Raw genomic sequence first — 25,604 nt, 5'->3', positions numbered from 1 at the left:
CAAGGAGCTCTAGTAGTGTAGTGGTTACAAATTGGGCTGCTAACCTCAAGGTCAGCGGTTCGAAACTACCAGCTGTTCTACGGGAGAAAGATGAGGCTTTCTGCTCCCGTCAAGATTTGCAGCCTCAGAAACCCTGTGCGGGGTCACTATTAGTTGGAACCGACTCCATGGCACTTAACAACAACAACTTCAACAAACACTTATGCATGCACACAGCATTATTAAATGCACAGAAAGGGGTAATAGTAAGCCTGGGATGGGAAAGAAAAACAGCTAGTAACAAGAAGACGACAATAAACCATCTGTTACAGCGAAGTAGAAACAGAATCAGTGAGCCAAAGTTAAATATTTTTAGTTACCTTTCATACAATTGTTTGGTTTTTCTTTATTTTTGTCATCATCTGAATCCAAATCTGTTTCAGACACATGCTCTGAGAAACACTGGGACCCAGCAACAGGCTCACACTTCAGAGTCCCTGAAATTAGAGTAGTTTTCACTTTATGACATATTCCATCTTCTCTATCATCTTCTTCAGATTCAAAGTCCTCTGAATCACTCAAGATCTTTGCTTTTTTAAAGAAAGTAGCATCCTTGCAACTTGCATTGTGCAGTCTACCCTCATATTTCCCTGGTTCAGAATCTGCTTCTTCCTCTTCTTCTGAAATGCCCCCTGCCTTCAGTTTCTGACCACATGTTGAAGGGCAAGCAGTTTTTTTACACACATTATCTGAATCATGGCTTTTAGAATCTTCCTCAGAAGAGTCTATTTTAAGAAATTTTGTTTTAGAAGTTGTTTGAGTATGGGACTTATAACCATTAGCATGCCAATTTTTCCGAGCAACTCTTAAATCACTTTCTGATTCTGAATCTCCATTTTCAGAGTGGCGAACAGTTTTCCGAGCAACATGAGAAGTAGATATGGAAGATGGCTGGTGTTGATTTTTTAGTTCTTCTTCAATATCTGACTTTAAGCTCTGATCATCTTCAGAATTATGTAATAACTTTTTTTTAGCTACAGCAGAAGCATTACGGTGAGGCAGCTTACGACCAGAGCAGACACTTTCAGAGCTGGAATTCTCTTCTACATCACTCATTAGCTTTATCTTATTGGCAGCCACAGCAGCACACTTTCGTAGAACCTTACGGCTATTTCCAGCTCTGGCTTTTATAACTGCATGAGTCTGCAATGAGTTATTATCAGAGTCACTTAAATAGATTCTCTTACGGGTGGCTTTTCTGCCAAATCCATTTTCTAAAGAGACAGGACCTAGGAGAAAAAGAACAACAGGATTAGGAAGGTCCTCCTCATTTAAAACATTTCAATGTCTTTAATTTAGTGTTCCTTATTATTAAAGCCCAAATCAATTTCCTTGCTAAGCCCAAAAAGCCTTAAGACTATTGAACCATATATAGATGCATTAAACCCAATTATTATTTAACTTTACATTATCTTAATATTTATTTCTCTTAATACCACTGAGGCTTCTTACTAGTTTTTCTTTGAGTAGCTCTTGTTCTGGTCACCCTGAGGTTGCTGCTCCTGCACAGCCCACTCCGTAATGAGGTTTCACAAGGTCTTGGACTGTCTGTACTTTCCTCTGAACTATCTGAAACTGAAGATGATGAAGAGGTAGCTGAGGAATCTTCCATTTCACTTTCTAAGAAAATAAAACACAGTTGTGTTTTCTGAATTTAGTTTTGTATGTAGTCCAGGATTGATAAGCTATTTTGAGAAGTAGGAACACAGAATTGTTTAGAAATACTGATTATTATGTCAAACAAATGAAAATTTCCATTTTAAGATTAATTTAAAAAAATTAATTAGCCCCACTAATCGATTAAAAGGAGTGTGGTACTGTAGGATAAGCACTGGACTGCTAACCACAAAGGTTACCAATTCAAACCCATCAACCCCTCCCTCCTCGGAAACCCTATACAAGGTCACTATGAGTCAGAACCAACTCAAAGGCACTTAATAACAGCTGATTCAATGGCAATGTGTTTGGTTTTAGTTTCACATACTTCTTTATGTCAAATAGACATTTTCAATAGCAAAGGGACAATTATCTAAAGTATAGCATTTCAGGAGAAATATCTGCAGGTTTCTCTCCAAACCCATTCTAACAGTAGAACAGTACCATAAATGTCATTTGCTCAAAAATGGTCTAAGTGTATGTAAAAATAAATATAACAATGGAGATTAAGAAATAATTTAAATATGGGTACTATTCCCCAGCATCTCTAAGGAGTACAACAAGCGCCCATGTGAACACAATAAGAAACCAACATTTTCTACTCCTTCATCCATACTGAGTGTAAACATGATTCTCACAGAATGACACTTAACAAAAACAAGTGGAAATGTACAGTTAAAACAAAATTTCCCTCCATAAAACTCAATTCTGTGTAAAAGAAGTGGCTGTATAAGAAGGATATCAGATGTCAAATAGTTTCTTTCAAACTGCCTTCCTGTTGGCCTGTTTCCAATTGGCTCCTAGTTTCCTCCACCACTATTACACTGACTCTTATCCTTCCCTGCACCACTGTCAAAGTGATAACTTCCTGAAACAGAATTCATCACTTGACTCCCTTACTCAAAAAAAAAAAAGTAATTCACACTCCTCTTCAGGGTTTCTAGGCTACAAAGTGGCCCGATTCTATACGTTCAATCCTATTATTTGTAACATTCACCCAAATGCACTATTGTATATAGGCAGGCTTTTCACATATACAAAATTTATCCTTACATATGCTTTTTCTCATATTGATACCCTTCTTTACAAGTGTCCCTTTATATCTTTTCATATCCTATCCATACTTTACTTCCTATTTTAAATTATTCAAAATTATGCTGATTACAACATAATATGAGGGTGCTTCTAAAAGTTCCTTGAAAACTTGAATTAAAAGTTGTGGAATTGTTCCACAAACTGTTTGAATCTTCCTCATATTATTCAGCTACAGGAATTAGATTTTATGCTTTAAATGCATTAAGATACAGTATAATTCAAACTTTGCATGTATCCACATGGTTGTTAGAGCTTCTCCACAGTATTTTATTACAGTTACCTTTCATCCCAAAATTGTATTGGTTGTCAGGTGCTGTCCAGTCGGCTTCAACTCATAGTGACCATATGCACAGTAGAACCCAATACCCAATCCTGTTGTTGTTAAGTGCCTTCGAGTCGGTTCCGACCCATAGCGACCCTGTACAGGGTTTCCAAGGGTGTAAATCCTTACGGGAGTAGAAAGCCTCATCTTTCTCCCACGGAGCGGCTGGTAGTTTTGAACCGCTGACCTTAAGGTTCGCAGCCCGATTCGTAACCACTACGCTACCAGAGCTCCTTGTATCATCCCCAAAATTGTTGCAATTGAGCCCAGAAGCTGCCACTGTGCCAATCCATCCTGTTATGGGTCTTCCTCTTTTTCTTCAATCTTCCACTTTACCAAGCACATTGTCCTTTTCCTGAAACTGGTCCCTCCAGATGACATGTCCAAAGTATGAAACATGAAGTCTCACCATCCTGGTTTCTAAAGAGCATTCCAGTTGTACTTTTTCCAACCCAGACCTGTTTGTTTGTTCTTGTACAGTCCATTGTACCCTTCTCCAATACCACAATTTAAATGCGTAAACTCATCTACTGTTTTCCTTATTCACTGTCTAACTTTTATATCCGTAATATGCTATTGAAAGTACCATGACTTGGATCAGGTGCACCTTAAGTCCTCAAATTGGTATTTTTTACTCTTGAACTCTTTAAAGAGATCTTGTGCAGCTGGTGTGCCTAATGTAAATACATCGCTTGATTTCTTGACTGCTGCTTGCCTGAGTACTGATGGTAGATTTAAGCAATATGAAGTCTGACAATTTCTATCTTTTTCCATCTGTCATTCATGATGTTACTTATTGGTTCAGCTTTTGCTTTCCTTACACTGAGGTACAATCCCTACTGAAAATTGTGGTCTTTGATCTTCATCCATATGTATTTTAAGTTCTCTTGGCTTTCAGCAAGCAAGGTTGTATCATATGCACACCACAGGTTGTTAATGAGTCTTCCTCCAATCCTGATGCGACATTCTTCTTCAGATAATCCAGCTTCTCAGATTATTTGTTTATGATACAAACTGAGTAAGTATGGTGAAAGAATCTAACCCTAGCACATACCTTTCCTGATTTAAAACTATTCAGTATTCCCTTGCTCTGTTTGAATGACTATCTCTTGGTTCGTCCTCATAAGCTCAGGCTCCTCATGAGTACAATTTAGTTGTTCTGGAATACCCATTCTTTGTAATGTTATCCATAGCTTATCATGATCCACAAAGTCAAAAGCCTTTGTACAGCCAATAAAGCACAAATAAATATCTTTCTGGTATTCTCTGCTTTCACCCAAGATCCATCTTACTTCAGCAATAATATCCCTAGTTCCATGTCTTCTTCTGAATCCAACTTGAATTTTTGACAGTTCTTTTTCAATGTACTATTGCAGCCACTTTTAAATTAGCAAAATTTTACTTACATGTGATGTAAATGGTATCCTTCAATGATTTCTGCATTCCATTTGGTCACCTCTCTTTGGAATGGGCACAAATATTGACCTCTTGGAATTGGTTTTCCAGGTAGCTGTCTTCCAGAGTTCTTGGCATAAATGAGTGAGTGCCTCCAGTGCCACATCAGTTTGTTGAAAGATTTCAATTTCTATTAAAAATCCTGGACCTTGTTTTTCATCAATGCTCTGAGTGCACCTTGAATTTCTTCCTTCAGTACCATCAGTTTTTGAAAATATACTACTTCTTGAAATGGTTGAATATTGACCTTTTTTGGGGTTTTTTTTTGTACAATGATTCCGTGTATGCCTTCCATCTTCTTTTGATGCTTTCTGCATCATCCAACATTTTGCCCATAAAATTCTTTAACTTACAAGTTGAGGTTTAAATTTTTATTTGCGTACTTTTTGCTTGAGAAATACTAAGCTTGTTCTTTTAGGGGTGTAGTTTTCAATACAATGAAATACTGGATAATTTAAGACATAAGAAAAGCATTCCAAAAAAAAAAAAAGAAAAGAAAAGCATTCCACTGTAATATAAGTATTATACTATTTTTACAGGTCACTAAACTCACTCAGAGCATTATCAAAGCACACAATATCCCTAGTCACAGTGATAACCAGGGTAGCTGTTTAACATACCCTGTCCAAATGGCAATAGTAAGGTAGGCCAACAGTTTTGAACTCATGATCATTGATACTTTTGTCTTCATTTCCCAAAATCAAGGATTATCATATTCTAATTATTCCATGTTTATTACTGCCCCCCTCCTGAAGTGAAGTGTCAAAGTCAAGTTTCTGTTTTTTCTTTTTTCTCTAAACCTACAACTAGTAATGTCCCACCCTCTTACCAGATAACGTAGACCCAGTGGTTCGTGTTACAGTTCTATTTCCTCTCCTTACTTCCAATGATGCTGCTGAATCTGAAGAGTCATCAGAAGTAATACCTGAAGAGAAGCTAGCACTTGTCTTGTGGCTTGTAGAATAAGCCGCTCTACTTGAGGTAGACTGGGTAGGAGAACCTACCAACTCAGGAATGACTTTCGACTGAGATTTTACCCGATTCTGCTTGACATTTCTGGTCAAAAAAATGAACAAAGGAAACAATATTTTAAAAACTTAAAGGAAACCATCTCAGAGAATGAAACAAAGTGTATTATTATCTTATGTGAGAATAACTTTATAATCAAAACATTAAATAGTAATTATTAACACTTTATCATAGCATAGATTATTAATATTCAGTTATTCTACATCTGATATGGTTTTATTCAAATGATATAAGTTAATAAAATGATTCAACTAACAGGGTTACAGAAAATTCTATGGAATACCTTAGATGCTTTGAATTAAATGTTAAAGGGAGCCAACATTACATAATGCAGGCATACATTCATATTAAAAAAAACTAAGCCCAGTAGGGCAAAACTTTTCCTTTAAGACTCTTCTTTGTCTTTGTATACTTCTAAAGATAGTATCAAAGAAAGATCAGGCAAAGAATTCCTGAAAATTAGCTAATGAAAACCTTACGCATGACAGAACAATGTTCAGCTTGCTTGCTTTGGACATATTGTCAGGAGAGAACAAAACATAATGAAGGACATTGTGATTGGTGAAGTGTTACATTATTGTGTTAATACATTTGTTCTGAAACTTGCCCCTGTCCCCCATTCCCACAAGTTATTTTTGTAAATGTACTATGCTAATTTTACATAACAAAAATTTACTTAAAAAGTCAGTAATGGCAGGCTTATGAAAATACCTCACAGAGGAAAGGTGTGGTTAGCAAACATGTATAAGGCGCCCATTGTGCAAAAATGCATTAAAGGATCCCTGAGGAAGAGAACTAACGGTGAGACAGATTTGCTATAATAGTCACATAATGGACATGGACATGCTTGCAATAATAAAAATGGCATGCTGTTAGGTAAAATCGAGTCGGTGCTGACTCACAGCGACCTTATGCACAGCAGAACAAAACACTGTCCAATCCTGGGGCAACCTCACTATTGTTGCCACGCTTGAGCCCACTGATGCTGCCACTTGGCCGATCCATCTCGTTGAGGGGTCTTCCTCTTTTTCTTTGACCTTGCACCTTACCAAATATATCCTTCTCCAGAGACTGGGCCCTCCTGACAATATGTCCTAAGTATGATAGACGAACTTTGGTCATCTTGACCTCCAAGGAGCACTCTGGCTGCACATCTTCCAACACAGATCTGTTGGTTCTTTTGGCAGCCCATGGCACTTTCAATATTCTCCTCTAACACCGTAACTCAGAAGCATCAATTCCACTAGGGTCTTCCTTATTCACTGTCCAGCTTTCACATGCATATGAGGTTACTGAAAATACCATGACTTGGGTCAGATGCACCTTAGTCCTCAAGCTGACACCTTTGACCTTCAACACTTTAAAAAAAGTTCCTGTGGAGCAGATTTGCCCAATGCAATAACGTCGACTTATCTCTTGACTGCTGCTTCCACGAGTGCTGATAGTTGATCCAAGAATGAAGTTCTTGACAACTTCAATCTTTTCTCCATTGATAAGAATGTTGTTTATTGGTTCAGTAGTGAGGATTTTTATTTTTCTGACATTGAGATGCAACCCATATCTAAGGCTGTGTTCTTTGATCTTCATCAGTAAATGTTTCAAGTCCTCTTCACTTTCAGCAAGCAAGGTTGTATCATTTGCATATTGCAGGTTGTTAGTGAGTCTTCTTCCAATCCTGATGCCACGTTTTTCTTCATAGAACCAAGCTTCTCAGATTATTTGCTCAGCATACAGGTTGAATAACTATAGTGAAAAAATACCTTGTCACACATCTTTTTTAATTTTAAAACATTCCATGTTCCCATGTTCTGCTCTAACAACTGCTTCTTGGTCCAGGTACAGATTCCTCATGAGCACAATTAAGTGTTCTGCAATACTCACACTTCACAATGTTGTCCGTAGTTTGTCATAATCCACACAATTGAAAGCGTTTGTGTAGTCAATAAAGCACAGGTAAATATCTTTCTGATAGTCTCTGCTTTCTACCAAGATCCATTGGACATCAGCAACGATATCCCTTGTTTCACAGCCTCTTCTGAATCCAGACCGAACCTCTGGAATTTGTCTGTCAACATATACTTGTAGCCATTTCTGTATTACCTTTAGCAAACTTTTATTCACATGAGCTATCAAAGAGATTGTCCGATGATTTACGCATTCTGTTGAGTCACCTCTTTTTGGAATGGGCACAAATATGGATCTCTTCCTATCAGTCGGCCAGATATTGTCTTCCAATATTCTTGGCATAGGTGAGTAAGTGTCTCCTGTGCCGCCTCACTTTCTTGAAAGATTTCCATTTTTATTCCATCAATTGCTGGTGCCTTGTTCTTTGCCAATTCCTTCAACGCACCTTGGACTTCCTCCTTCAGTATCATTGGCTCTTGATCATATGCTACCTCTTGAAACGGCTGAACATTAACCATTTCCTTTTGGTACTGTGACTCTGTGTTTTCCTTGCATCTTCTCTTGATGCTTTCTGCATCATTCAATAATTTACCATAAACAAAAGCATACAGAAGAGAAACCAATAAACCCTGAGCTGAAAGAAAAGAGATCAAAATAAACTAGCAGTTTCAAAGGCTAGACTGTTTACACTTTTAGTGCCAGTCCACAAAAGTTGACCTTTTGTGCTAGGGTTAATAAGGAGAACAAAGCTTAAGGCAAAATAAAATAGTCTTTGGTTATAAATTACAAATCTAGAGGATATTCATATTGAAACAATGCTGTTCCTTTTACAACAAAAAGACAGAAAACCTGTTCAAAGGTGTCCAGACATTCAGGTTCAGAGACAACATAATTCTATAAAGCAGTTGCTGTTGTTAAGTGCTGCTGAGTTGATTCCAGTCTATAGTGATCATGTATAGAGTTTGAACTGCTGACCAGTTCTTATCCTACAGTGCCACACCAGGGCTCCATAAAGCAGCTACCCTCTATATTATAATAAAATTCATGTGTGGCATGTCAGAATTTTTAGCTACCATTAATTCTTGTGGGACAAAGATGAGGCTTTTACTCCTGCAAAGATTTAAAAAGTCTTGGAAACCTTATACAGGGTCCCTGTGAGTCAGAACCAACTTGAAGGCACTTAACAACAACAACAAAAACATTAACATCAAGAAAGGGCAGACGAGTAGGTCTGAAAAGTAAAAAATACATGTTTATACTTGATTTTTAACAGAGTAGATAAAGTGTTAGTACTTTTGGACTGAAAACTTTCCTTTTATAATTTATGTCTTTCCGAACTGTTAAGGCTTCTTTTTCTTGGTTCAATGACATATTTTTAAAATAGAAATAAAAACTTATAGAAAAGAGGCAAACCTAAATTGAGAATTATTTTATAAAATTACTGTCCTGTACTTTTAAAAAATGTCAGTCAAGGTAAGATAACAAGATAACAACAACAAAAAATACTCCAACTTTTAAAAGTACAAGTCCTGGTGTGGCACTGTATGGTAAGCATTCGACTGCTAACCACAAAGTCAGTAGTTCACACCCAGCAAGTGCACCTTGGGAACCTATACAATCGCTATGAGTCAAAACTGACTCAACTGCACTTAATAAGCAAAGATATATAGTAAGTAATTCAAAAATCTTGAATTAAATTTTTTTTTGCTGTAAGAAATTGTGTCAGCTGTAGAAAATTAAATGTAGTTATAATATGAAATGCCCTAGTTCTTACAAAATCCACAGCATTTAGGGTAAAGGAGTATGATATTGGTAAATACTACCTAATGTTTCAAAAGCAAAAAACATTTTCAATAAGCACGATAAAGTAAATGTGGTAGAATGTGGACAACTGGTGAATATAAGTGAAAAGTACTAAGAGTGTTATCAACTTTTTGTACTTTTGAAATTATTTCTAATGAAAAGCTTTTAAAAAATGTTTTTCTGGGGCTAACAGTTACACAATAATTTGTAGTATCTGTATTTTGATTATAAGTTGCAAACTAAACAGAAATAAATCAACTATCTATATGCTTGTCTGCCACCCAGCTAACTTACCTCAGTGTAGTTCTACTGTTTAAAACATGGGGATAAGGGGGGGAAGAATGAGTTAATCAGCAAAACTTCTCACACAAAAAGCAGTGGGAGTGAGGGTGGGGGTGGGAGGGAGAGAAGGAAAAAAAAAAAAAAAAAAGATCAAAAGCAACCATTTCTGAACTCTGAAGACATTACCAGAAATTGAAAAGTGTTTATTCAAGAAAACCTAGGTAAGAACAGTGGGGTCTAAGGCATTTCACTTGGGGCTGAACCTCTGTTAAACACACCCCAATTCTGTCATATTAACTATGAGGACCCACCCAAAAGCTAGAGGATTTGGGAACTCTACAAAGACTAGAATACTCAAGGGTGTTGAAATAGTGGCCATCAGTAAAGCGCAGCTGCCTAAAAATGGGACACTCGATGAGACAAGCAAGAAATAAGCTAAAAGTTGTTTTAAAAAAGATATATATAGCTATAAAGTCTTTGAAAATTGTCAACTATTGTTAGGAATGTGGAAGGTTGCACACATATTCAAGAAAGGCTAAAGAGAGCTTACGTTATCTCCTCATCCCTACCTGACGACCTTGAGACCCTAATGTTTTGCTTAGCAAAACATAAGCAAACAGTGAAAACCAAGGCAAACGTGTACACTGCCTGAATCTGAGTATGTGTGCAATCTCACACATATATCTATCATGAAAAGATGAAAGATTTAGTAGCAGTGTTTACGAAACTTTTGATCACTAACGTATTCTGACCCAGAAAAGATGCCTAAGAAGCCAGGCTCAATAACACAAACACAAAATTGTAAAATAAACAGTGCCTTGCACACTACAGAGAAGACAGACGCTGCAGAATTAGTTGAGGAATAACACTAAATAAGTGAAAAAAGCAACAATTACCACTACTCCCAAGAGAAGGATCAGAAGCCAGAGTAACTACAAGTTACCAATAATAACAAACACATACTATCTTATTTACTATTTCCAGTATTCAGCAGGGAAAAATTACAAAACAAGCCATGAAACAAAAAACTGTAGCCCACAGATAAAAAAATATGCTATCAATAGAAAATGAGAGGAGCCAGATGATAAATTTTGGAAATGATGATTTAAATTTATTTATTGTAAAGTATGTTCAAAGAACTAAGTAAGAACTACTATATAATTATATGTTGTTGTTGTTATGTGCTGTGGAGTCGGTTCGAACTCATAGCGACCTTGTATAGGATTTCCAAGGCTATATAGCTTTGCGGGAGCAGAAAACCTCATCTTTCTCCCGCCGAACAGCTGGTAGTTTCAAACTGCTGACTGTGAGGTTAGAAGCCCTATTTGTAACCACTACACTACCAGAGCTCCTTATATAATTGTATAATTAAAGAAAAATATAATAGGTATGATTTACCAAATAGAGAATAAAGAGATAAAAATACTTTTAAATATTGTTGTTGTTGTTAAATACCATTGAGTCAGTTCCAACTCATAGCAACTCTGTACAGGGTTTTTCCAAGGAGTGGCTGGTGAGTATGAACTGCCAACTTCACAGTTCAAACAGACCTTGCGGTCCAGTGCTTTATCCCACAACTCCACACCAGGACTCTCTGCTGAAACATACAATAACTAAAACAAAGATTCACTAAAAGAGCCTAAGAACAGATCTAAGCTGGCAGAACAAAGATCAGTAAACTTGAGGAAGAGTCAATAAAGACTGTCCCAGTCAAAAGAACAAAAAGAAGTTAAGAATTCACGGCAGAAAAAAATGTGAAGAAATAATGGTTGAAAACTTCTTAAAATATCATTCTGAACATCCACCAAAGTTGATAAGCTACAAGTAGTATAACATCAAAGAATTTCATATGTAAGCACATTAAATTCAGTTGATAGAGATAGAAAAAAAATCTTAGAAGCAGTAAGAAAAAGACAAGTCAATCTGCATTTGGGTAACTAAATAAGATAAACGGGTGACTTCTTATCAAAAACAATGGAGATTAGAAGGAAATAGAAAGAAATACTCAAATTGATAAATTATGTTTCACAGTCAACTATGAAATCTATACCCGTAACATGATTACTCAAAAATGAAAATGAACCCATTTGTCTATGGACAACGGATTTTTGACGAGGGGTCAAAGACTAACAGAATAACCATTTGTAGGAAAATGAAATGGATCTATACCTCCAAACAAATACAAAAACTAACTCAAAGTGGATCAAACCTAAATGTTAAACTGAAAACTGTAACATTTCTAGAGCTATAAAGTGCCTGGAAGATCATATAAGGACAAAGCTATGGAACCTCATTTTTCTAGAAAACAGACACAACTATAAATGCAAAAAATACCAGAAAACAAATAAGACAAATGAAACCTCATAAAAATTAAATTCTTAGGCACATCAGAAAACTTTCTTAGGGAATGAGATATCCATAAAAGGGTCTAATCTCCAAAATATAATAGACAACTTCAATAGCTTCAACAACAAAGGCAAATCCAGTTTAAAAATGGGCAAAGGGCATGAACCAACACTTCACCAAACAGTACATTCAAACAATCAACAAACAAATGAAAAGACATTTGCAACAATTTGTTGTTGTGAAGTGCTGTTTAGGTAATTCCGACCCATAACGACCCTGTATAGGGTTTCCTAGGAGCAGCTGGTGAGCTTGAACTGTCGACCTTGCAGTTCAAATGGCTTTGCAGTCGGGCACATTAACCCACAGCACCACACCAGGGCTCCTTTGCAATAACTTGTTGTTAAGTGCCATCGAGTCAGTTCCAACCCATAGCGACCCTGAACAGGGTTTCCGAGGCTGTAAATCTTTACAGTAGCAGAAAGCCTCCATCTTCTCCGGAGGAGCAGCTGGTAGTTTCAAACTGCTGACCTTGCGGTTCGCAGCCCAATTCGTAACCACTACACTACAATAACTAGAGAGATGCAAATCACAACTATGAGATATCATCTCAATTCTGCTAAAATGTCACTAAAGAATTAAAAACAAAACAAACAGAAAACATATGCTGACAAGGTTCTGGGGAGACTGGAACTTTTTATACACTGCTGGTGGGATCATAAAATAGTACAACCATCATAGAAAACAGTAAGGCACTTCATCACAAAAACACAAACAGAAACACCTAATGAATCAGCAATCCCACTCCAAGGTATATATTGTAAAGATATAATAAATGGACATATATGCATACCCATGTTCCTTCTATCACTATTCAAAATAGCAAAAAGTTAAAAACAATCCAAACGCCCATCAACAGATGAATGAATAGCCTTAAAGAATGACAAGTTTTCAAAACGTATTATAATGTGGATGAATCTGAAGGACATCATGCTGAGTAAATTAATCACAGAAGGACAAATATTGCATACTCTCACTTTTATAAAAAGACAAGAATAGGAACATCTACAAATACCAACATTCACTGATGATTACCACAGTTGGTGGGGGAAGGAGGGATCAGGAGACACTATTTTGGTGATAGGAAAGGTAACACTAAATTTGAGTTAAGTGTGTACAACCTGAGTAAGGTTCAATTTGCCGCTAAGAAATACACAAGAGAAAAAGATGCTTTGGTGAAGGCTAAGGCACACATAATTTTATATTAAGTAGAAAAAAAAAATACAGTTATATATGTATATACATATGCAAAAAAAGTACGGGTGTGTGTATATACATGTGTATACCCATATATGTATGTGCATATGGATTCATAGGGGCACAGTTATAGATTGTTGTTGTTGTTATATGCTGTGGAGTCGGTTCCGACTCATAGCGACCCTCTACAGGGTTTCCGAGGCAGTAAATTTTTACAAGAGCAGAAAGCCTCATCTTTCTCCCATGGAACGGCTGGTAGTTTCGAATTGCTAACCGTGAGATTAGCAGCCCAATTCGTAAACACTATGCTACTAGAGCTCCTTAGAGTTATAGATACTTCCTAATAACAACCTGGAGTCCTGATATGGTGCTGTGGAATAATACACTGGACCTCAAAGTCGGTGGTTCAAATTTACCAGCTACTCCCTGGAAACTCTGTATACAGAGTCGTTATGAGATGGAACCAACTCAGAGACACTTAATAGCAACAAACATATCCTAATTCGTTGCAAGACTGGTTTCCTGGTTTTGGAGGTTTAGGACCACAGTACCAGGGACAACTCGATCAACTGGCACAATATAGTTCATAACGTTCATGTTCTATATCATACCTTGATGAGCAGTCTCTGGGGTCTCAGCGAGCAGCTAAGGTACAACTACTGGTCTCTACTCATTTGGGGCAAAAGAGAATGAAGAAAACCAAAGACTCAAAAGAAGAAACTAGTCTGAAGGACTAATAGTCTATATAATCCATGGCCTCATCTATGAAAGCATTACCAACTATTCTCATCAGAGATACAATGACATGGATCCTAACAGAGAAAGAGAAAAATGTAGATTAGAGCTCAAATTCTTAAGAAGTTCAGATTTACCAACCATTTGAGACTGGAGGACTCCTCAAGACTATACTTGAGAAATTCTTTAAACTACATTTAAACTACTGAAATTACTCTATTTTTAGAAAAATAATCTGCAAATTATATGTGTGTAGTTTTTCCTTTTGTTAAACCATGTAGCCCCCCGCCAAATGCATTTGTCTCCTATGCAAATTATGAGTGCTACATACACGTGAGCATTATTTACAAATGGGTGCATTTCTATATGGAAAATGTTGTATTCCCTGAAGTCTCCTTTTAGCCAAATAGCAGAATAGCTTATGAAATAAAAAATAACACCCTTGGGGGGTAGTAGGAAGAGGAATAAAGTTAAACAACTGAGAAAATTCATTGCTAGCACTTTTGCCTTATAAGAAATAGTAAAGGAAGTCATTCAGGCTGGGGGAAAAAAAAAGACACCAGACAGTAATACAAAGCCACACAAAGAAATAAAGATCACAGGGAAAAGTAATTTTATAGGTAGATATACAAACCACTGTAATTAATATTTTCACGTCTAAATCAAAAAGATAATTGCATAAACATACTATAAAAACATGCAGTCGGTAACAGAACAACATCACAAAGGAAGAGGTAGGGAAGGAAAGGGAACACAGTTTCAATATCTACTGGAATTTAAACAGTGAATTAACCTAAAGTAAATTATTTGGAATTAAGACACATGGTGATAATAACCAGAGCAACCTGTAAAAATTGAAATGCAGAGTACCTTTATTTCTTCCTAACACCTAATTCTCAATTAATAATTCAGTTTATAGTAATTCTCAATAAATGTTTAGTGAACATTTCCTCTTATACAATCAAGTGCTTAATAGCTATACTTATTCTTTTTAATGCCTGCATTAAAAATATGTATCTTACACAAAACATAAATGTAATTTATATAATCTGACAAAGTTAAAAAATTGTTTTACAGAACGATGATATAAATAATTTCATAAAAATCCTATCATAACCAATTCACCTGATACTTTTGTTAGCCTGATTGATGCGGTTACAACTTAGTCGTCTCTTAAACCTCTGGCTTCTTCGAAGTTTTTCATTAAATTTTTGACCAATTTTAAAATCAGAGGAGATTTTCTTCATTTTTTCTTCAAATAAGGCAGACAGTCTCAAGGTCATACTGTAAATCTTTCGAGACACAAAAGAAAAACTGCAATTATGAAATACCTTTCAAAACATTTTACAAAAAAAAAGTCACTCTGGAGGTCTCTTGTACCTTATTATATCACTACTTACAAACAATGGCTTTTATTTATTTTGTCTACTCAAAGCAACTCTCCAGGAGCTAGACTCTCGGACTTACATGTCAATGATTCTCAATAAGGACATATGGATAATTACTCATGATTTGAATTCAAAGGTAGAAAACAAAGGAAGGATCGATCAGTAGTTGAAAATATTGCTTCAGTGATAGAAATTATGGAGATCACTTGATATAAATTTTGTTAGACCAATGACTTATTCATTGTAAGTACTTTTTAAACAACATAAGAGGTGAGAATACACGGACCTCATCAGATGGAATACACAGTTACCAAAATGACTATATTAATGGGAAGAAATGGTAGAAAAGCTCAATATCATTATCCAAAACAAGGCCAGGGGCCAGTTATGGAAAAGACCAACAATTGCTCATTTGCAAATTCAGAAGCTGAAGAAAATTAGAACAAGTACACAAGAGCCAAAATATGACCTTAAATATAACCCAGCTGAATTTAGAGATCTTCTCAAAAAACATTATTTGACCAGAAGACCATCAAGAGCATCACATAGGAAAAAAGCAAAAGCAAAAAAAGGAAAACAAAAAAGAAGACTCTGAAATTTGCTCTCCATTGTAGAGATATGGAAGTGGTAACATAAGAAGTCAGACAAGATTATAATGAAACGTGCAAAGACCTGGAGTTCTTCCAAAAAGGAATAACACACACATTTCTCAAACTGAAAAAGTATTCAAGCCTCAATTTGAAGTATTGAAGGATTCTATGAGCAAAATATTGAATGATGCAGAAAATATAGAGAAAAAGTTTTTAAATGGAAAGAATACAGTCACTGAACCAAAAATTGGTTGATGTTCAACCATTTCAAGAGGTAGCATAAGCTCAAGACACTATGGTATTGAAGTAAGAAATCTAAACTGCACTCAAGGCACAGAAAAAAACAGGGCTCCAGGAATTGACAGAATACAAAATGAAATCTTTTCAACAAACTGATGAAGCACTGGAGATGCATATTCATCTATGCCAAGGAATTTTGAAGATAGCTAGTTACCTGGTCAACTGATTGAAAAAGATCCATATTTGTGCCCAATCCAAAAAAATGTGACCCAAAGGAATGCCAAAATCATCAAACAATATTAATATGACATGGAAGTAAAACTTCACTGAAGATAATTCAGAAATGGCTGCAGCACTACATCAGAGAACTGCAAACAATTCAACCTAGATTCAGAAGAGGACGTGAGGCTAGGGATATCATTGCTGACGTCAGATGATCATAGTTGAGAGCATAGAATACCAGAACGATAGTTACTTGTGCTTTATTGACTATGTGAATCATGAAAAGTTACAGCCAGCACTGCAAAGAATGAGTATTCCAGAACATGTAACTGGCTCATTTGGAACCTATACATAGACCAAGAGGCAGTCATTTGAACATTAACATGGGAAAACTAAGTGGTTTAAATCCAGGAAAGGTATGTGCCAGGATTGTATCCTTTTACCATCTTAGTTAATTTGTATGCTCAGCAAATAGTCCAAGAAGTTAGGTTATCTGAATTAGAATGTGGAATACGGATAGGAAAATGAATAATAAACGAACCGTGATCTACATATATACAACCTTACTGGTTGGAAGTGAAAAGGACTTAAAACACTTACTGATAATGAATTAATGACTTAAAATACTTACAAAAACGACACGTTTCACTATGGATTGCACACCTCAATGCAGAGAAACAAAAATCCTCACAGCCAAATCAATAAATAGCATCATGATAAATGGAGAAAAGATTGAAGTTGTCTAAGACTTTGTTTTACTTGAATCCACAAATCAATGCTTATGGAAGCAGCAATCAAGAAATCAAACGACTTACTGTATTAGGCAAATGTGCTGGACAAGACCTCTTTTAAATAAATGTTCAAAAGCAAAAATAGTTATGTGAGAACTAAGGTACACTTGATCCTAACCACTTTCTTGGACCCGTATTTTGGTATTTCAATTGCTTGAACTTCTTCATTCAATACCATCAATTTTGGATCATATGTGAAAATTGGACTATGAATATTTAAAGACCATAGAAAAATTCAAGCATCTCAGTTATGGTGTTACTGAAGAATACTGACAATACTAGGGACTGCCAGGAGAACAAACAAATCTGTGTTGGGAAAAGTACAGCCAGTATGCTCCTTAGAAACCAGGTTTTCTCTCTTAATACCTTGGAGCATGTTATTAGGAGGGACCAGTCCTGGGAAGACATATCATGTTTGGTAAAGTAGAAGGTCAGCAAAAAAGAGGAACACCCCAAAGAGATGGACTGACACAGTGGCAGCAGCAATGGGCTCACGTGTCCCAATAATCATCAAGATGGCTCAGGACCGAGCAGTGTTTCTTTCTGTTGTGCATATGGATGCTGTGAGTTGGAATCAACTCGATGGCACATAATAACAAATTTGTTTATATGTAAAAATTCAAGTGGGGCTTCAAATTATTGTGTAAAAATATAGAATTGCTAACTTGAGTCAAAGGGAAGGCAATAAACAATAACATGGGGGGGGGACTGCAACAGTTAAAAGGCAACAGAGGTAACTAATGTTACATACACAATTCTGAAAGAATGGTGATCTATGGGTAGATATAGATACATAAGATGAACAAGTATGAGAGGAGTGGGAGTATGTCCACAAATGAATAAAATTTTGATAGAGGATATTTGTCCATAAGTATTTACCTTTGTGGCAAACATGATCCGTGAATGTAGTCGAGTATACAGAATAATGTTGTGAAAACTCTTAGATGTTACTAAACACCTGAGGCAATTATTTACTGGCACTGGGGGCTCAGAACCATAGTCTTTAGGTACACCATGATCAACTGGCATACAACAGTCGACAAAGATAATGTTTTGCTTTGTCTTTTGTAGCAAAGGGGATCTATAAAGCTCATTCACGGCCATCTAGGGTGCAACTGTTTGTCTCTCCCTTTCCAGTGGGATGAAAAGTGATGAAAACTGAAGGTCCTTGAGGGCCATTAGTCCAATGGACTGATTATTGTTGTTGTTGTTAAGTGCTGTTGAGTCGGTTCCAACCCATAGCAACCCCTGTATAGGATTTCTGAGGAACAACTGGGGAGCCTGAACCACTGACCTTGACATTCAAACTGAGTTTGCAGTCCACATTAACCCGCACCATCACACCAGGACTCCAATGGGCTAACAGACTACATGAATATCAGTTCTCCAGATCCTGAGACCAGAAGAGCTAGATAGTGTCCAACTATCACTACCAACTGCTCTGAAAAGGATGACATTACAAAGTCCTACACAGAGTAGGATGAAACATGGAGCAAAACTCAGAATCATGGAAAGGACCAAGTTTCCTCATCAGATGGAGACTGATGGAAGCCTGACACTATGATCTGGGGTTGCACCAATACCCATATGACTCAATTTTCAGCCTAGCAATGGGCAGGTGCACCAAACGGTGGTTGGTTGTTCGGGATGGAGAGGGCCAGTTGCAGTTGCCCAGTGACGGAATTCACAGGGGTTGGGAGACAAGGATAGGCAGAAGTGGGGCAGTAAGGAAAGGGAGGTGTTAGGTGTTATTGAATTTGAGGGGGTAGAAGTCATTGAGATGATAAAAAGTATATGGTTTGTTGGGTGTGAAACTGATGTTACACTCTGTAAACCTTCACTCAGTTCAAAATTGTTTGGTTAGCTGTCTGCCATCAAGTCATTTTTGACTCATAGTAACACTGTACAGGGTTTACAAGGTTGTAAAATTTTACAGGAGTAGAAAGCCTCATCTTTCTCTCATGGAGCAGCTGGTGGATTCAAAATGCTGATCTTACTATTAGAAGCCCAAAGCTTAACCCACTATGCTACCAGGGTTATTCATTTGATGTGATTGTGTGGTGGTGGGGGAGTTTCTAAATAGTTTATATGAAAAATTCGGTAATATATCTCAAGTGAAAATACTTTTAAAAAACTGGTGTGAAAATTGGACTACTATCAAGCAGTGTCATCAAAACTCTTCAAATATTTATTTCTTTGCTAATAAAACAATAATTCTAAATCATTGTTGTTAAGTGCCATCAAGTCAGTTCCAAATCATAGTGACTCTGTATAAGGGTTTTTGAGGAGCAGCTGATAAGTTTGAACTGTCAACCTTAAGTTCATACTCTATCTTCCTCAAATATGTATTTTAAACCGGGGTGGGGTATACTTATCATTTAAATAGAAAGAAAGGGTCCCACCAGTGTTGATGGTTACATAAATCCAATGTTGGAAAAACATCAGACTTTAATGTTAAACGGAAACAATCTCGTTATTGAATGCAATGATATGATACGAGATGCAATAATGCAAGAATCTAATACTGAGTAATTAGGGGAATGTGGAGTTAAAGAAAAATAGTCTGGTCAGAGAAAACACTAAACTCTATGAAGTAAACCTTGAATTTAAAATCTTACATCTCAAATTATTATTGATATTATGAATGGACTCAGCTCACTGTTTACAAAAATGTGTTGTAGAAACTCACTGAATATGAAATGTATACTTGTATATATTATGCTCTGTTTTAAACAGTTATGCAACATATAACATGCTACAAATGTAGGAATGTGTTTTCTGTTCTTGCTTTTGAATAACCAAGATAGCAAGATGGCAGACTAGGAAGATACACTACATGGAATCTCTACAACAAAGGTTACTTTTGTTAAGTGCTGCTGAGTCAGTTCCAGATCAGAGCAAGCCTGTAAAGGGTTTCCAAGGAGCGGATGGTGAGCTGAACCACCGCTCTTGTGGTTCAAACTGACCTTGCAGTACAGTGTATTAACCCGTAGCCTACGCCACAACAAAGATATGAGAAACCAAATGAAACAGACACAAGATGAAAATTCTGGCATCCTGAACATCAGAAGAAAGGTTAGAGAGGTGAATAGAATGCTTCCTAGAAGAGAGGCCAAGAAGGAATGGTAAGAGGGAGACTGACTAGTGAATAGTTGGGCATATATGTGACTCAAACATCTTGTGAACATTTTTGGAAGTGGAGGGAGGTCTGTCAGAGAAGATTCTCACAGGTGATGGAAAAGATGCGATTTCTCCTTTTTCCTCACAATTCCCTGGTGACCAGAGTTGTGGCCAGCTCTCACCATCACCCACCCCCAGTGAGGACCCTGCTCTCACGGAGTTCAAAGCCACATGGTTGGGAGCCAAGCCAATGTGAGTTGGGGGGTTTGCTGTGTCGCTTTGCTATCTGGATTCAGGTGGGTTTAGTTTCTACAAAACCTCCAGAGTCAACAAACCAGCATTAAACCAGTCACCCTGCCCCCAACTTCCCTATGGTCCTAACAGACACTACTGAAACCAACTCAATCAAGGGCCCTCACGAACTACTTCAGGATCGAGCGCCCTGAACATAGATAACAATAATGTCAACAGCAACTCCATTAGAGTCAGGAACTCTGTTTTCACAGCCATTCCACAATCACTTCATGAGTTCCTTGAATTGCAAAAGCCTCCCCAGAGATTTCTCCCTTCTGAATCCAACCTGATTTAACATACATGACAACACCACCCAGAATTCAATCCAGATATAGAAGTATTTAAAGTAAAACAAACCTACAAAACTGAAAATAGGAAATGAGAGATATCAATGTAAAATGAAGTCAACTACAAAACTAAATGGGGAATGGGAATAGTGTAGATAAAGAACTTCCAAATGGCGAAGAACTCAAGTAGATTTCAGATAAAACAGACTGTCATAAGCAGGGGAAAAATAAATAAATTACAGGGTAACCACAAAGAAAAATGGTACATCTACACATCAAAATAAAAAATGAGGAAAATCAGAAAGATTTAGCAAACATTAACAGAAATGAAAATGAAAAAAAGAAAACTCAAACAAAATTAACAGAGAAAATTATTTAGAGCAAAGTATCCAGCAGGACCACACCAAAAAACAAACCCACATACACAAATGACAGCAATTAATTCATAACCTTCTGATAATTACACTGAATCTAAATGGATTAAATGTGCCAATCAAGAAATAAAGAAACAGAATGAATACAAAAACAGGATACTTCAATATGCTGTCTGCAAGAGACATAATCAAAAAGATGGGGACAGCCTAAATGTTCATCAACAGAAGAGTGGCTAAACAAACTTTGGTACATATGCATACAAAATGGAATATTATGAAACACTGAAGAACAATGATGAATCTATGAAACACCTACACCTCTCAATATGGTTGAACCTGGAGGACATTATGCTGAAAGAAACTAGTCAACCACAAAAGTACAAAAATTGTATGAAAACTAAGTTGCAAAAAGTTACAGAGAAAAGATTTTCTTGATAAAAGAAACAATCTCCCAGCCGGTCTCCTCCCTCCCTGCCTTCTTCGGATGGTGGCTGTTTATGCTGGACGTGTGGCCAGAGACGGGTAAGGATCACGTGGAACCTCGGCAACCTAAAACAGAGCCATTGCCATGCTGCAATAAGTTTTGATGACAGGTTAAGACGGAGGAATTCGCACTGACCGCCTAAGACAGGCAGCGTCCCCTAAACAAATAATAAATAAGGGGGAAACAGATGTAGACCGTGCAGACCGGCCAGGAGTTCAAGGCCCTGTGGGCCCAAGCATTGCAGACCGTCCAAACCATAGGCTCTGAGGATCAGACTTTAGCCACCTAGCAGACATAGCAAACTGTCCCTCATCTGATAATTCAGTTATGCTTGTTAGTAATCGCATACATGAGCCCTGGATATCCACAGATAAATGTAGAAACCTTCCCTAAAAGCCGAGACTGTAAATTTCAAAAAGGCAAAGTTTTTCTCCCCCCCGCCTCCCAAAAAAAAGGAGAATAGCTAAAGAGGATAGAGAGAAACACTGTTGACTGATGATGTATGGAGGGGATTGTAATCAATGTAATTCAATGTAATGAAACAAGTCATATGAATGGTTGAATGTGAAACTGATGATATGCCCTGTAAACTTTCACTCAATCCACAATAAAAACCTTAAAAGAAAAAAGAAACAATCTATGATGGTTCAGGGCTGTGGAATTATTCATGGACTAGAGGGTCAGCGATGTTAACATGGGTAACAAGGCAAGTAATATATAAGAAAGAGGTTAAGAGAGGAAAGATGAAGGTAGTAGAAGATGGAGGAATACAATAGTCAAAGTGAACAGAGGTAAATGCTGTTAATTGTTGGCACATGGAGGGGATTGTAACCATGTTATGAAACGAAGTATATGATTTGTTGAAAGTTAAAACTGATGGATGTGCTCTGTAAACCTTCATTCAATTCACAAAAAAGATTAAATAATCCGTTTATACATGTTGCTGTGTCACATAAAATATGCCTTCAGTCATCCCACTCTTATTTCAGATCTTCCATTTTATTACTTTTAAATCTTTAACTGTCTCTACCAATAAAATTTCCAATCTTTATAAAAAAGACCAGTCTATGTATCAGAAACACAGATGCTTGTCATTTTACATATCAAATTAAAATCTGCTCACTTTCCATTTATGTCCTCACTTCCACCAACCCTTATTGGTCATTAAATTTTAGGGAACATGTATATTATTTTATAAAGCAACATTAGCAAATTTGGACAGCAGTAGCAATTCTATTCTTAACTTTAGTAGTTGTCTTCTCTATCCACATAACTAATGTTTCAGTCTCTCCAAAAAAATGAAAATTGGTGTCTATACAGGACACACACACTCTTGTTTTCAAATAAAATGCTTTAAAAATTTACCTTTGATCTCTTGTTTGGTGTGTATGCTTTTGCATTACTAAATATCAGCCGGATATCTTTGCAAAATTCCAAAGGGCTGTCATAATTTTCTGCTTCTAGTGTTTCCCTCACTGTTCCAAAATCCATTGGAGTATCTATAATATCACGATAGTCCTAGGTTTTAAAAGCAATAATTAGTCAATAGATTGAATTCCTGCTTTTAGAAATGTAAATGGTAAAAGGGAAAAAGATGTTAGAAAGATCTTCAGATTCATTAATAATTTTTAAAGGAGTCACAGATACACAAAATATGAAAAAGAATATAACAAATTTATTCATGTGTGGCACTGTGGGATAAAGCACTGGACTGCAAGGTCAGTTTGAACCTAAGGTCAATGGTTCAAGCTCACCAGATGCTCCTTGGAAACCCTATACTGGGTTGCTATGAGTTAGAACTGACTTGACGGCACTTAACAATATCTCTAAGTAGGTAGGATTTGGGATATATTTTCCTTCTTTATACTCTGTAACTTCTAGGATGATAGTAAATTTGTGCTGAAATAATCTTTTTTATTATTACTTTTAAAAAGATCATTTTCCATTCCCCTATTACAGTAGTCAAGAAAGACACTTTTATCCAACTCATACTTTTCCTGTGATATTTAATGCATAGCCAAAACCAAAACTCACTGCAGTAGAGTTGATTCTGACTCAGATCTACTCTCACTGGACAGAGGGGAGCTGCCCCACAAGGTTTCTAACGCTGTAAAATTTTATGGAAGCAAACAGCCTCATCTTTTTCCAGTGGAGCAGAGTTGGGAGGGTTTGAACCACTGACCTTGTAGTTAGCAGATCAATGTTTAACCCACTGCACCTGCAGGGCTTCTATTTAATGCATGTTAAGTTAAATGCTACTGAGTCAGTTCCAACTCACAGCAACCCTATACAGGGTTTGCGAGGCGTTTCTTTGTTTTTAATCTTTAAGGAAGCAGAAAGTTTCATCTTTCTTGCACTGAGCACCAACCACAACACTGTGTCATGTTGTTAAGTGCTGTTGAATTGGCTCTGACTCATAATGACCCTAATACAGGGCTTTCAAAGAGCAACTGGTGGGTTTGAACCACTGACTTTGCAATTAGTAGTCCAATGTTTATCCTACAGCACCAAAACAATTTCCAATGGAGCCACTGTGCACAGTTATCTAAAATGCTCATTTTAATATACTGTGAAACACTGGTTCAATTAAGTCTTAATATTTATATGGCATACAAGAGTATCTACACATTGTGAAAATTCAGCATTAACAACTCTTCAATGGTTGTAATACGACCACTGACTTAATAGTATGGTTTACTTAACATAACACCTAGACATTTTACCCTTTAAAATTTAGTTTGTTACACAAGTCTAACCCAATCTATTCTCCACATAACATTTAAACAATGAAAACTTACTGGATATTCAACCAAATCAACAGGTTGTCTAAATGGTTCAGAATCTTCACATTGAAAAATTAAGTTCACTAGTTCTTTGCATTGCTTCTTCCAGTTGCTTTCTACATAGTTGGTTGCTTTGATGCTCCTTTTATTTTTCCAATCATGAACCTAAAAATATTAAGTTTCTTATCAATCTAAGAAAAAGTCATAATATGGAATCAAAATTATCACACCAATACAAATGCAGCTTTTACCTTCTGTACTATGTCTGAAGAATTGAGACTATTTTAGATTCAGGATTAAAAAAAAAAAAAAAACCTCACCTTTTCGAACACATGCCAAAACACCACATCTGTTACTCTAAGAATATTCTAAATGAAACCTGGCAACTGAGAAAAAAAAATATTTGAAAAGCATGCTCCAAACAGAGTATATCATTTAGGGAAAGGCTATTATTCAACCACCTATTCTTCCATCTTGTAAAATTTGTTCACAGAATATGAACTTTCATTTTCGATACAGTGGTATACACGTTATGGCTTGAACTGTGTCTCCCCTTCCCCCCGCCAACAAAATATGAACTGGAATCCTAACCCTTGAAGTTTTATATATGATCTCATCTGGGAATCCAGAATGTCTTGTATCACTTTTGGGATATGAAAAGAGATCAGACAAAGTAAGGAAACAGATGGGGAAGAAGGATGCCAAAGGACATGAAGATCACAAAGGAACTAAAGAAAGGAAGATGAAGGGAGACAAGGGCTATTCATCAGAGATAACAGAGTAAAAGCCTTCCTCCTCTACAGAGTCAATGCCCTGGTTGGGCTTCTAGTCTCTTAACTGTGAGTAAGCAAATTTCTGTTGCTAAAGTAACCTACTTTTGGTGCTTCTAGTACAGCAGAAATAGATAACGAAGCAGAATAATGACTTTCAAAGATGTCCATGTCTTAATCTACAGAACCTGTGAAAATATGCTACCTTACATGGCAAAAGGGACTTTGACTGATTGAGTATTGTTGTTGTTGTTGTCAGGTGCTATCGAGTCGGAACCGACTCATAGCGACCCCATGCACAGCAGAACGAAACAATGGCTGATCCTGGCCCAACCTCACT

At 36.8% G+C, this 25,604-nt stretch overlaps 1 protein-coding gene across 1 annotated transcript in view; it reads right to left on the bottom strand.

Moving 5' to 3' along the window:
* Nucleotides 1-351: 351 nt before the first annotated feature.
* BRWD1 (bromodomain and WD repeat domain containing 1) overlaps nucleotides 352-25,604 on the bottom strand; it is a 197,519-nt gene continuing 172,266 nt past the window's right edge. Inside the window, exons 32-38 of the mRNA XM_006870863.1 lie at nucleotides 24,510-24,659; nucleotides 23,077-23,229; nucleotides 18,032-18,214; nucleotides 15,047-15,213; nucleotides 5,397-5,623; nucleotides 1,594-1,659; nucleotides 352-1,268 (exon numbers count right to left, since the gene is read on the bottom strand). Of these exons, the coding sequence (XP_006870925.1) occupies nucleotides 352-1,268; nucleotides 1,594-1,659; nucleotides 5,397-5,623; nucleotides 15,047-15,213; nucleotides 18,032-18,214; nucleotides 23,077-23,229; nucleotides 24,510-24,659 (1,863 nt within the window). The remainder of the gene's footprint in view (nucleotides 1,269-1,593; nucleotides 1,660-5,396; nucleotides 5,624-15,046; nucleotides 15,214-18,031; nucleotides 18,215-23,076; nucleotides 23,230-24,509; nucleotides 24,660-25,604) is intronic.

This window comes from Chrysochloris asiatica, unplaced genomic scaffold (genome assembly GCF_000296735.1).
Source record: "Chrysochloris asiatica unplaced genomic scaffold, ChrAsi1.0 scaffold00154, whole genome shotgun sequence".
NCBI classification, from domain to species: domain Eukaryota; kingdom Metazoa; phylum Chordata; class Mammalia; order Afrosoricida; family Chrysochloridae; genus Chrysochloris; species Chrysochloris asiatica.
Note: the sequence above shows the minus strand (reverse complement) of the source record. Positions and strands in the feature narration are given on the sequence as shown.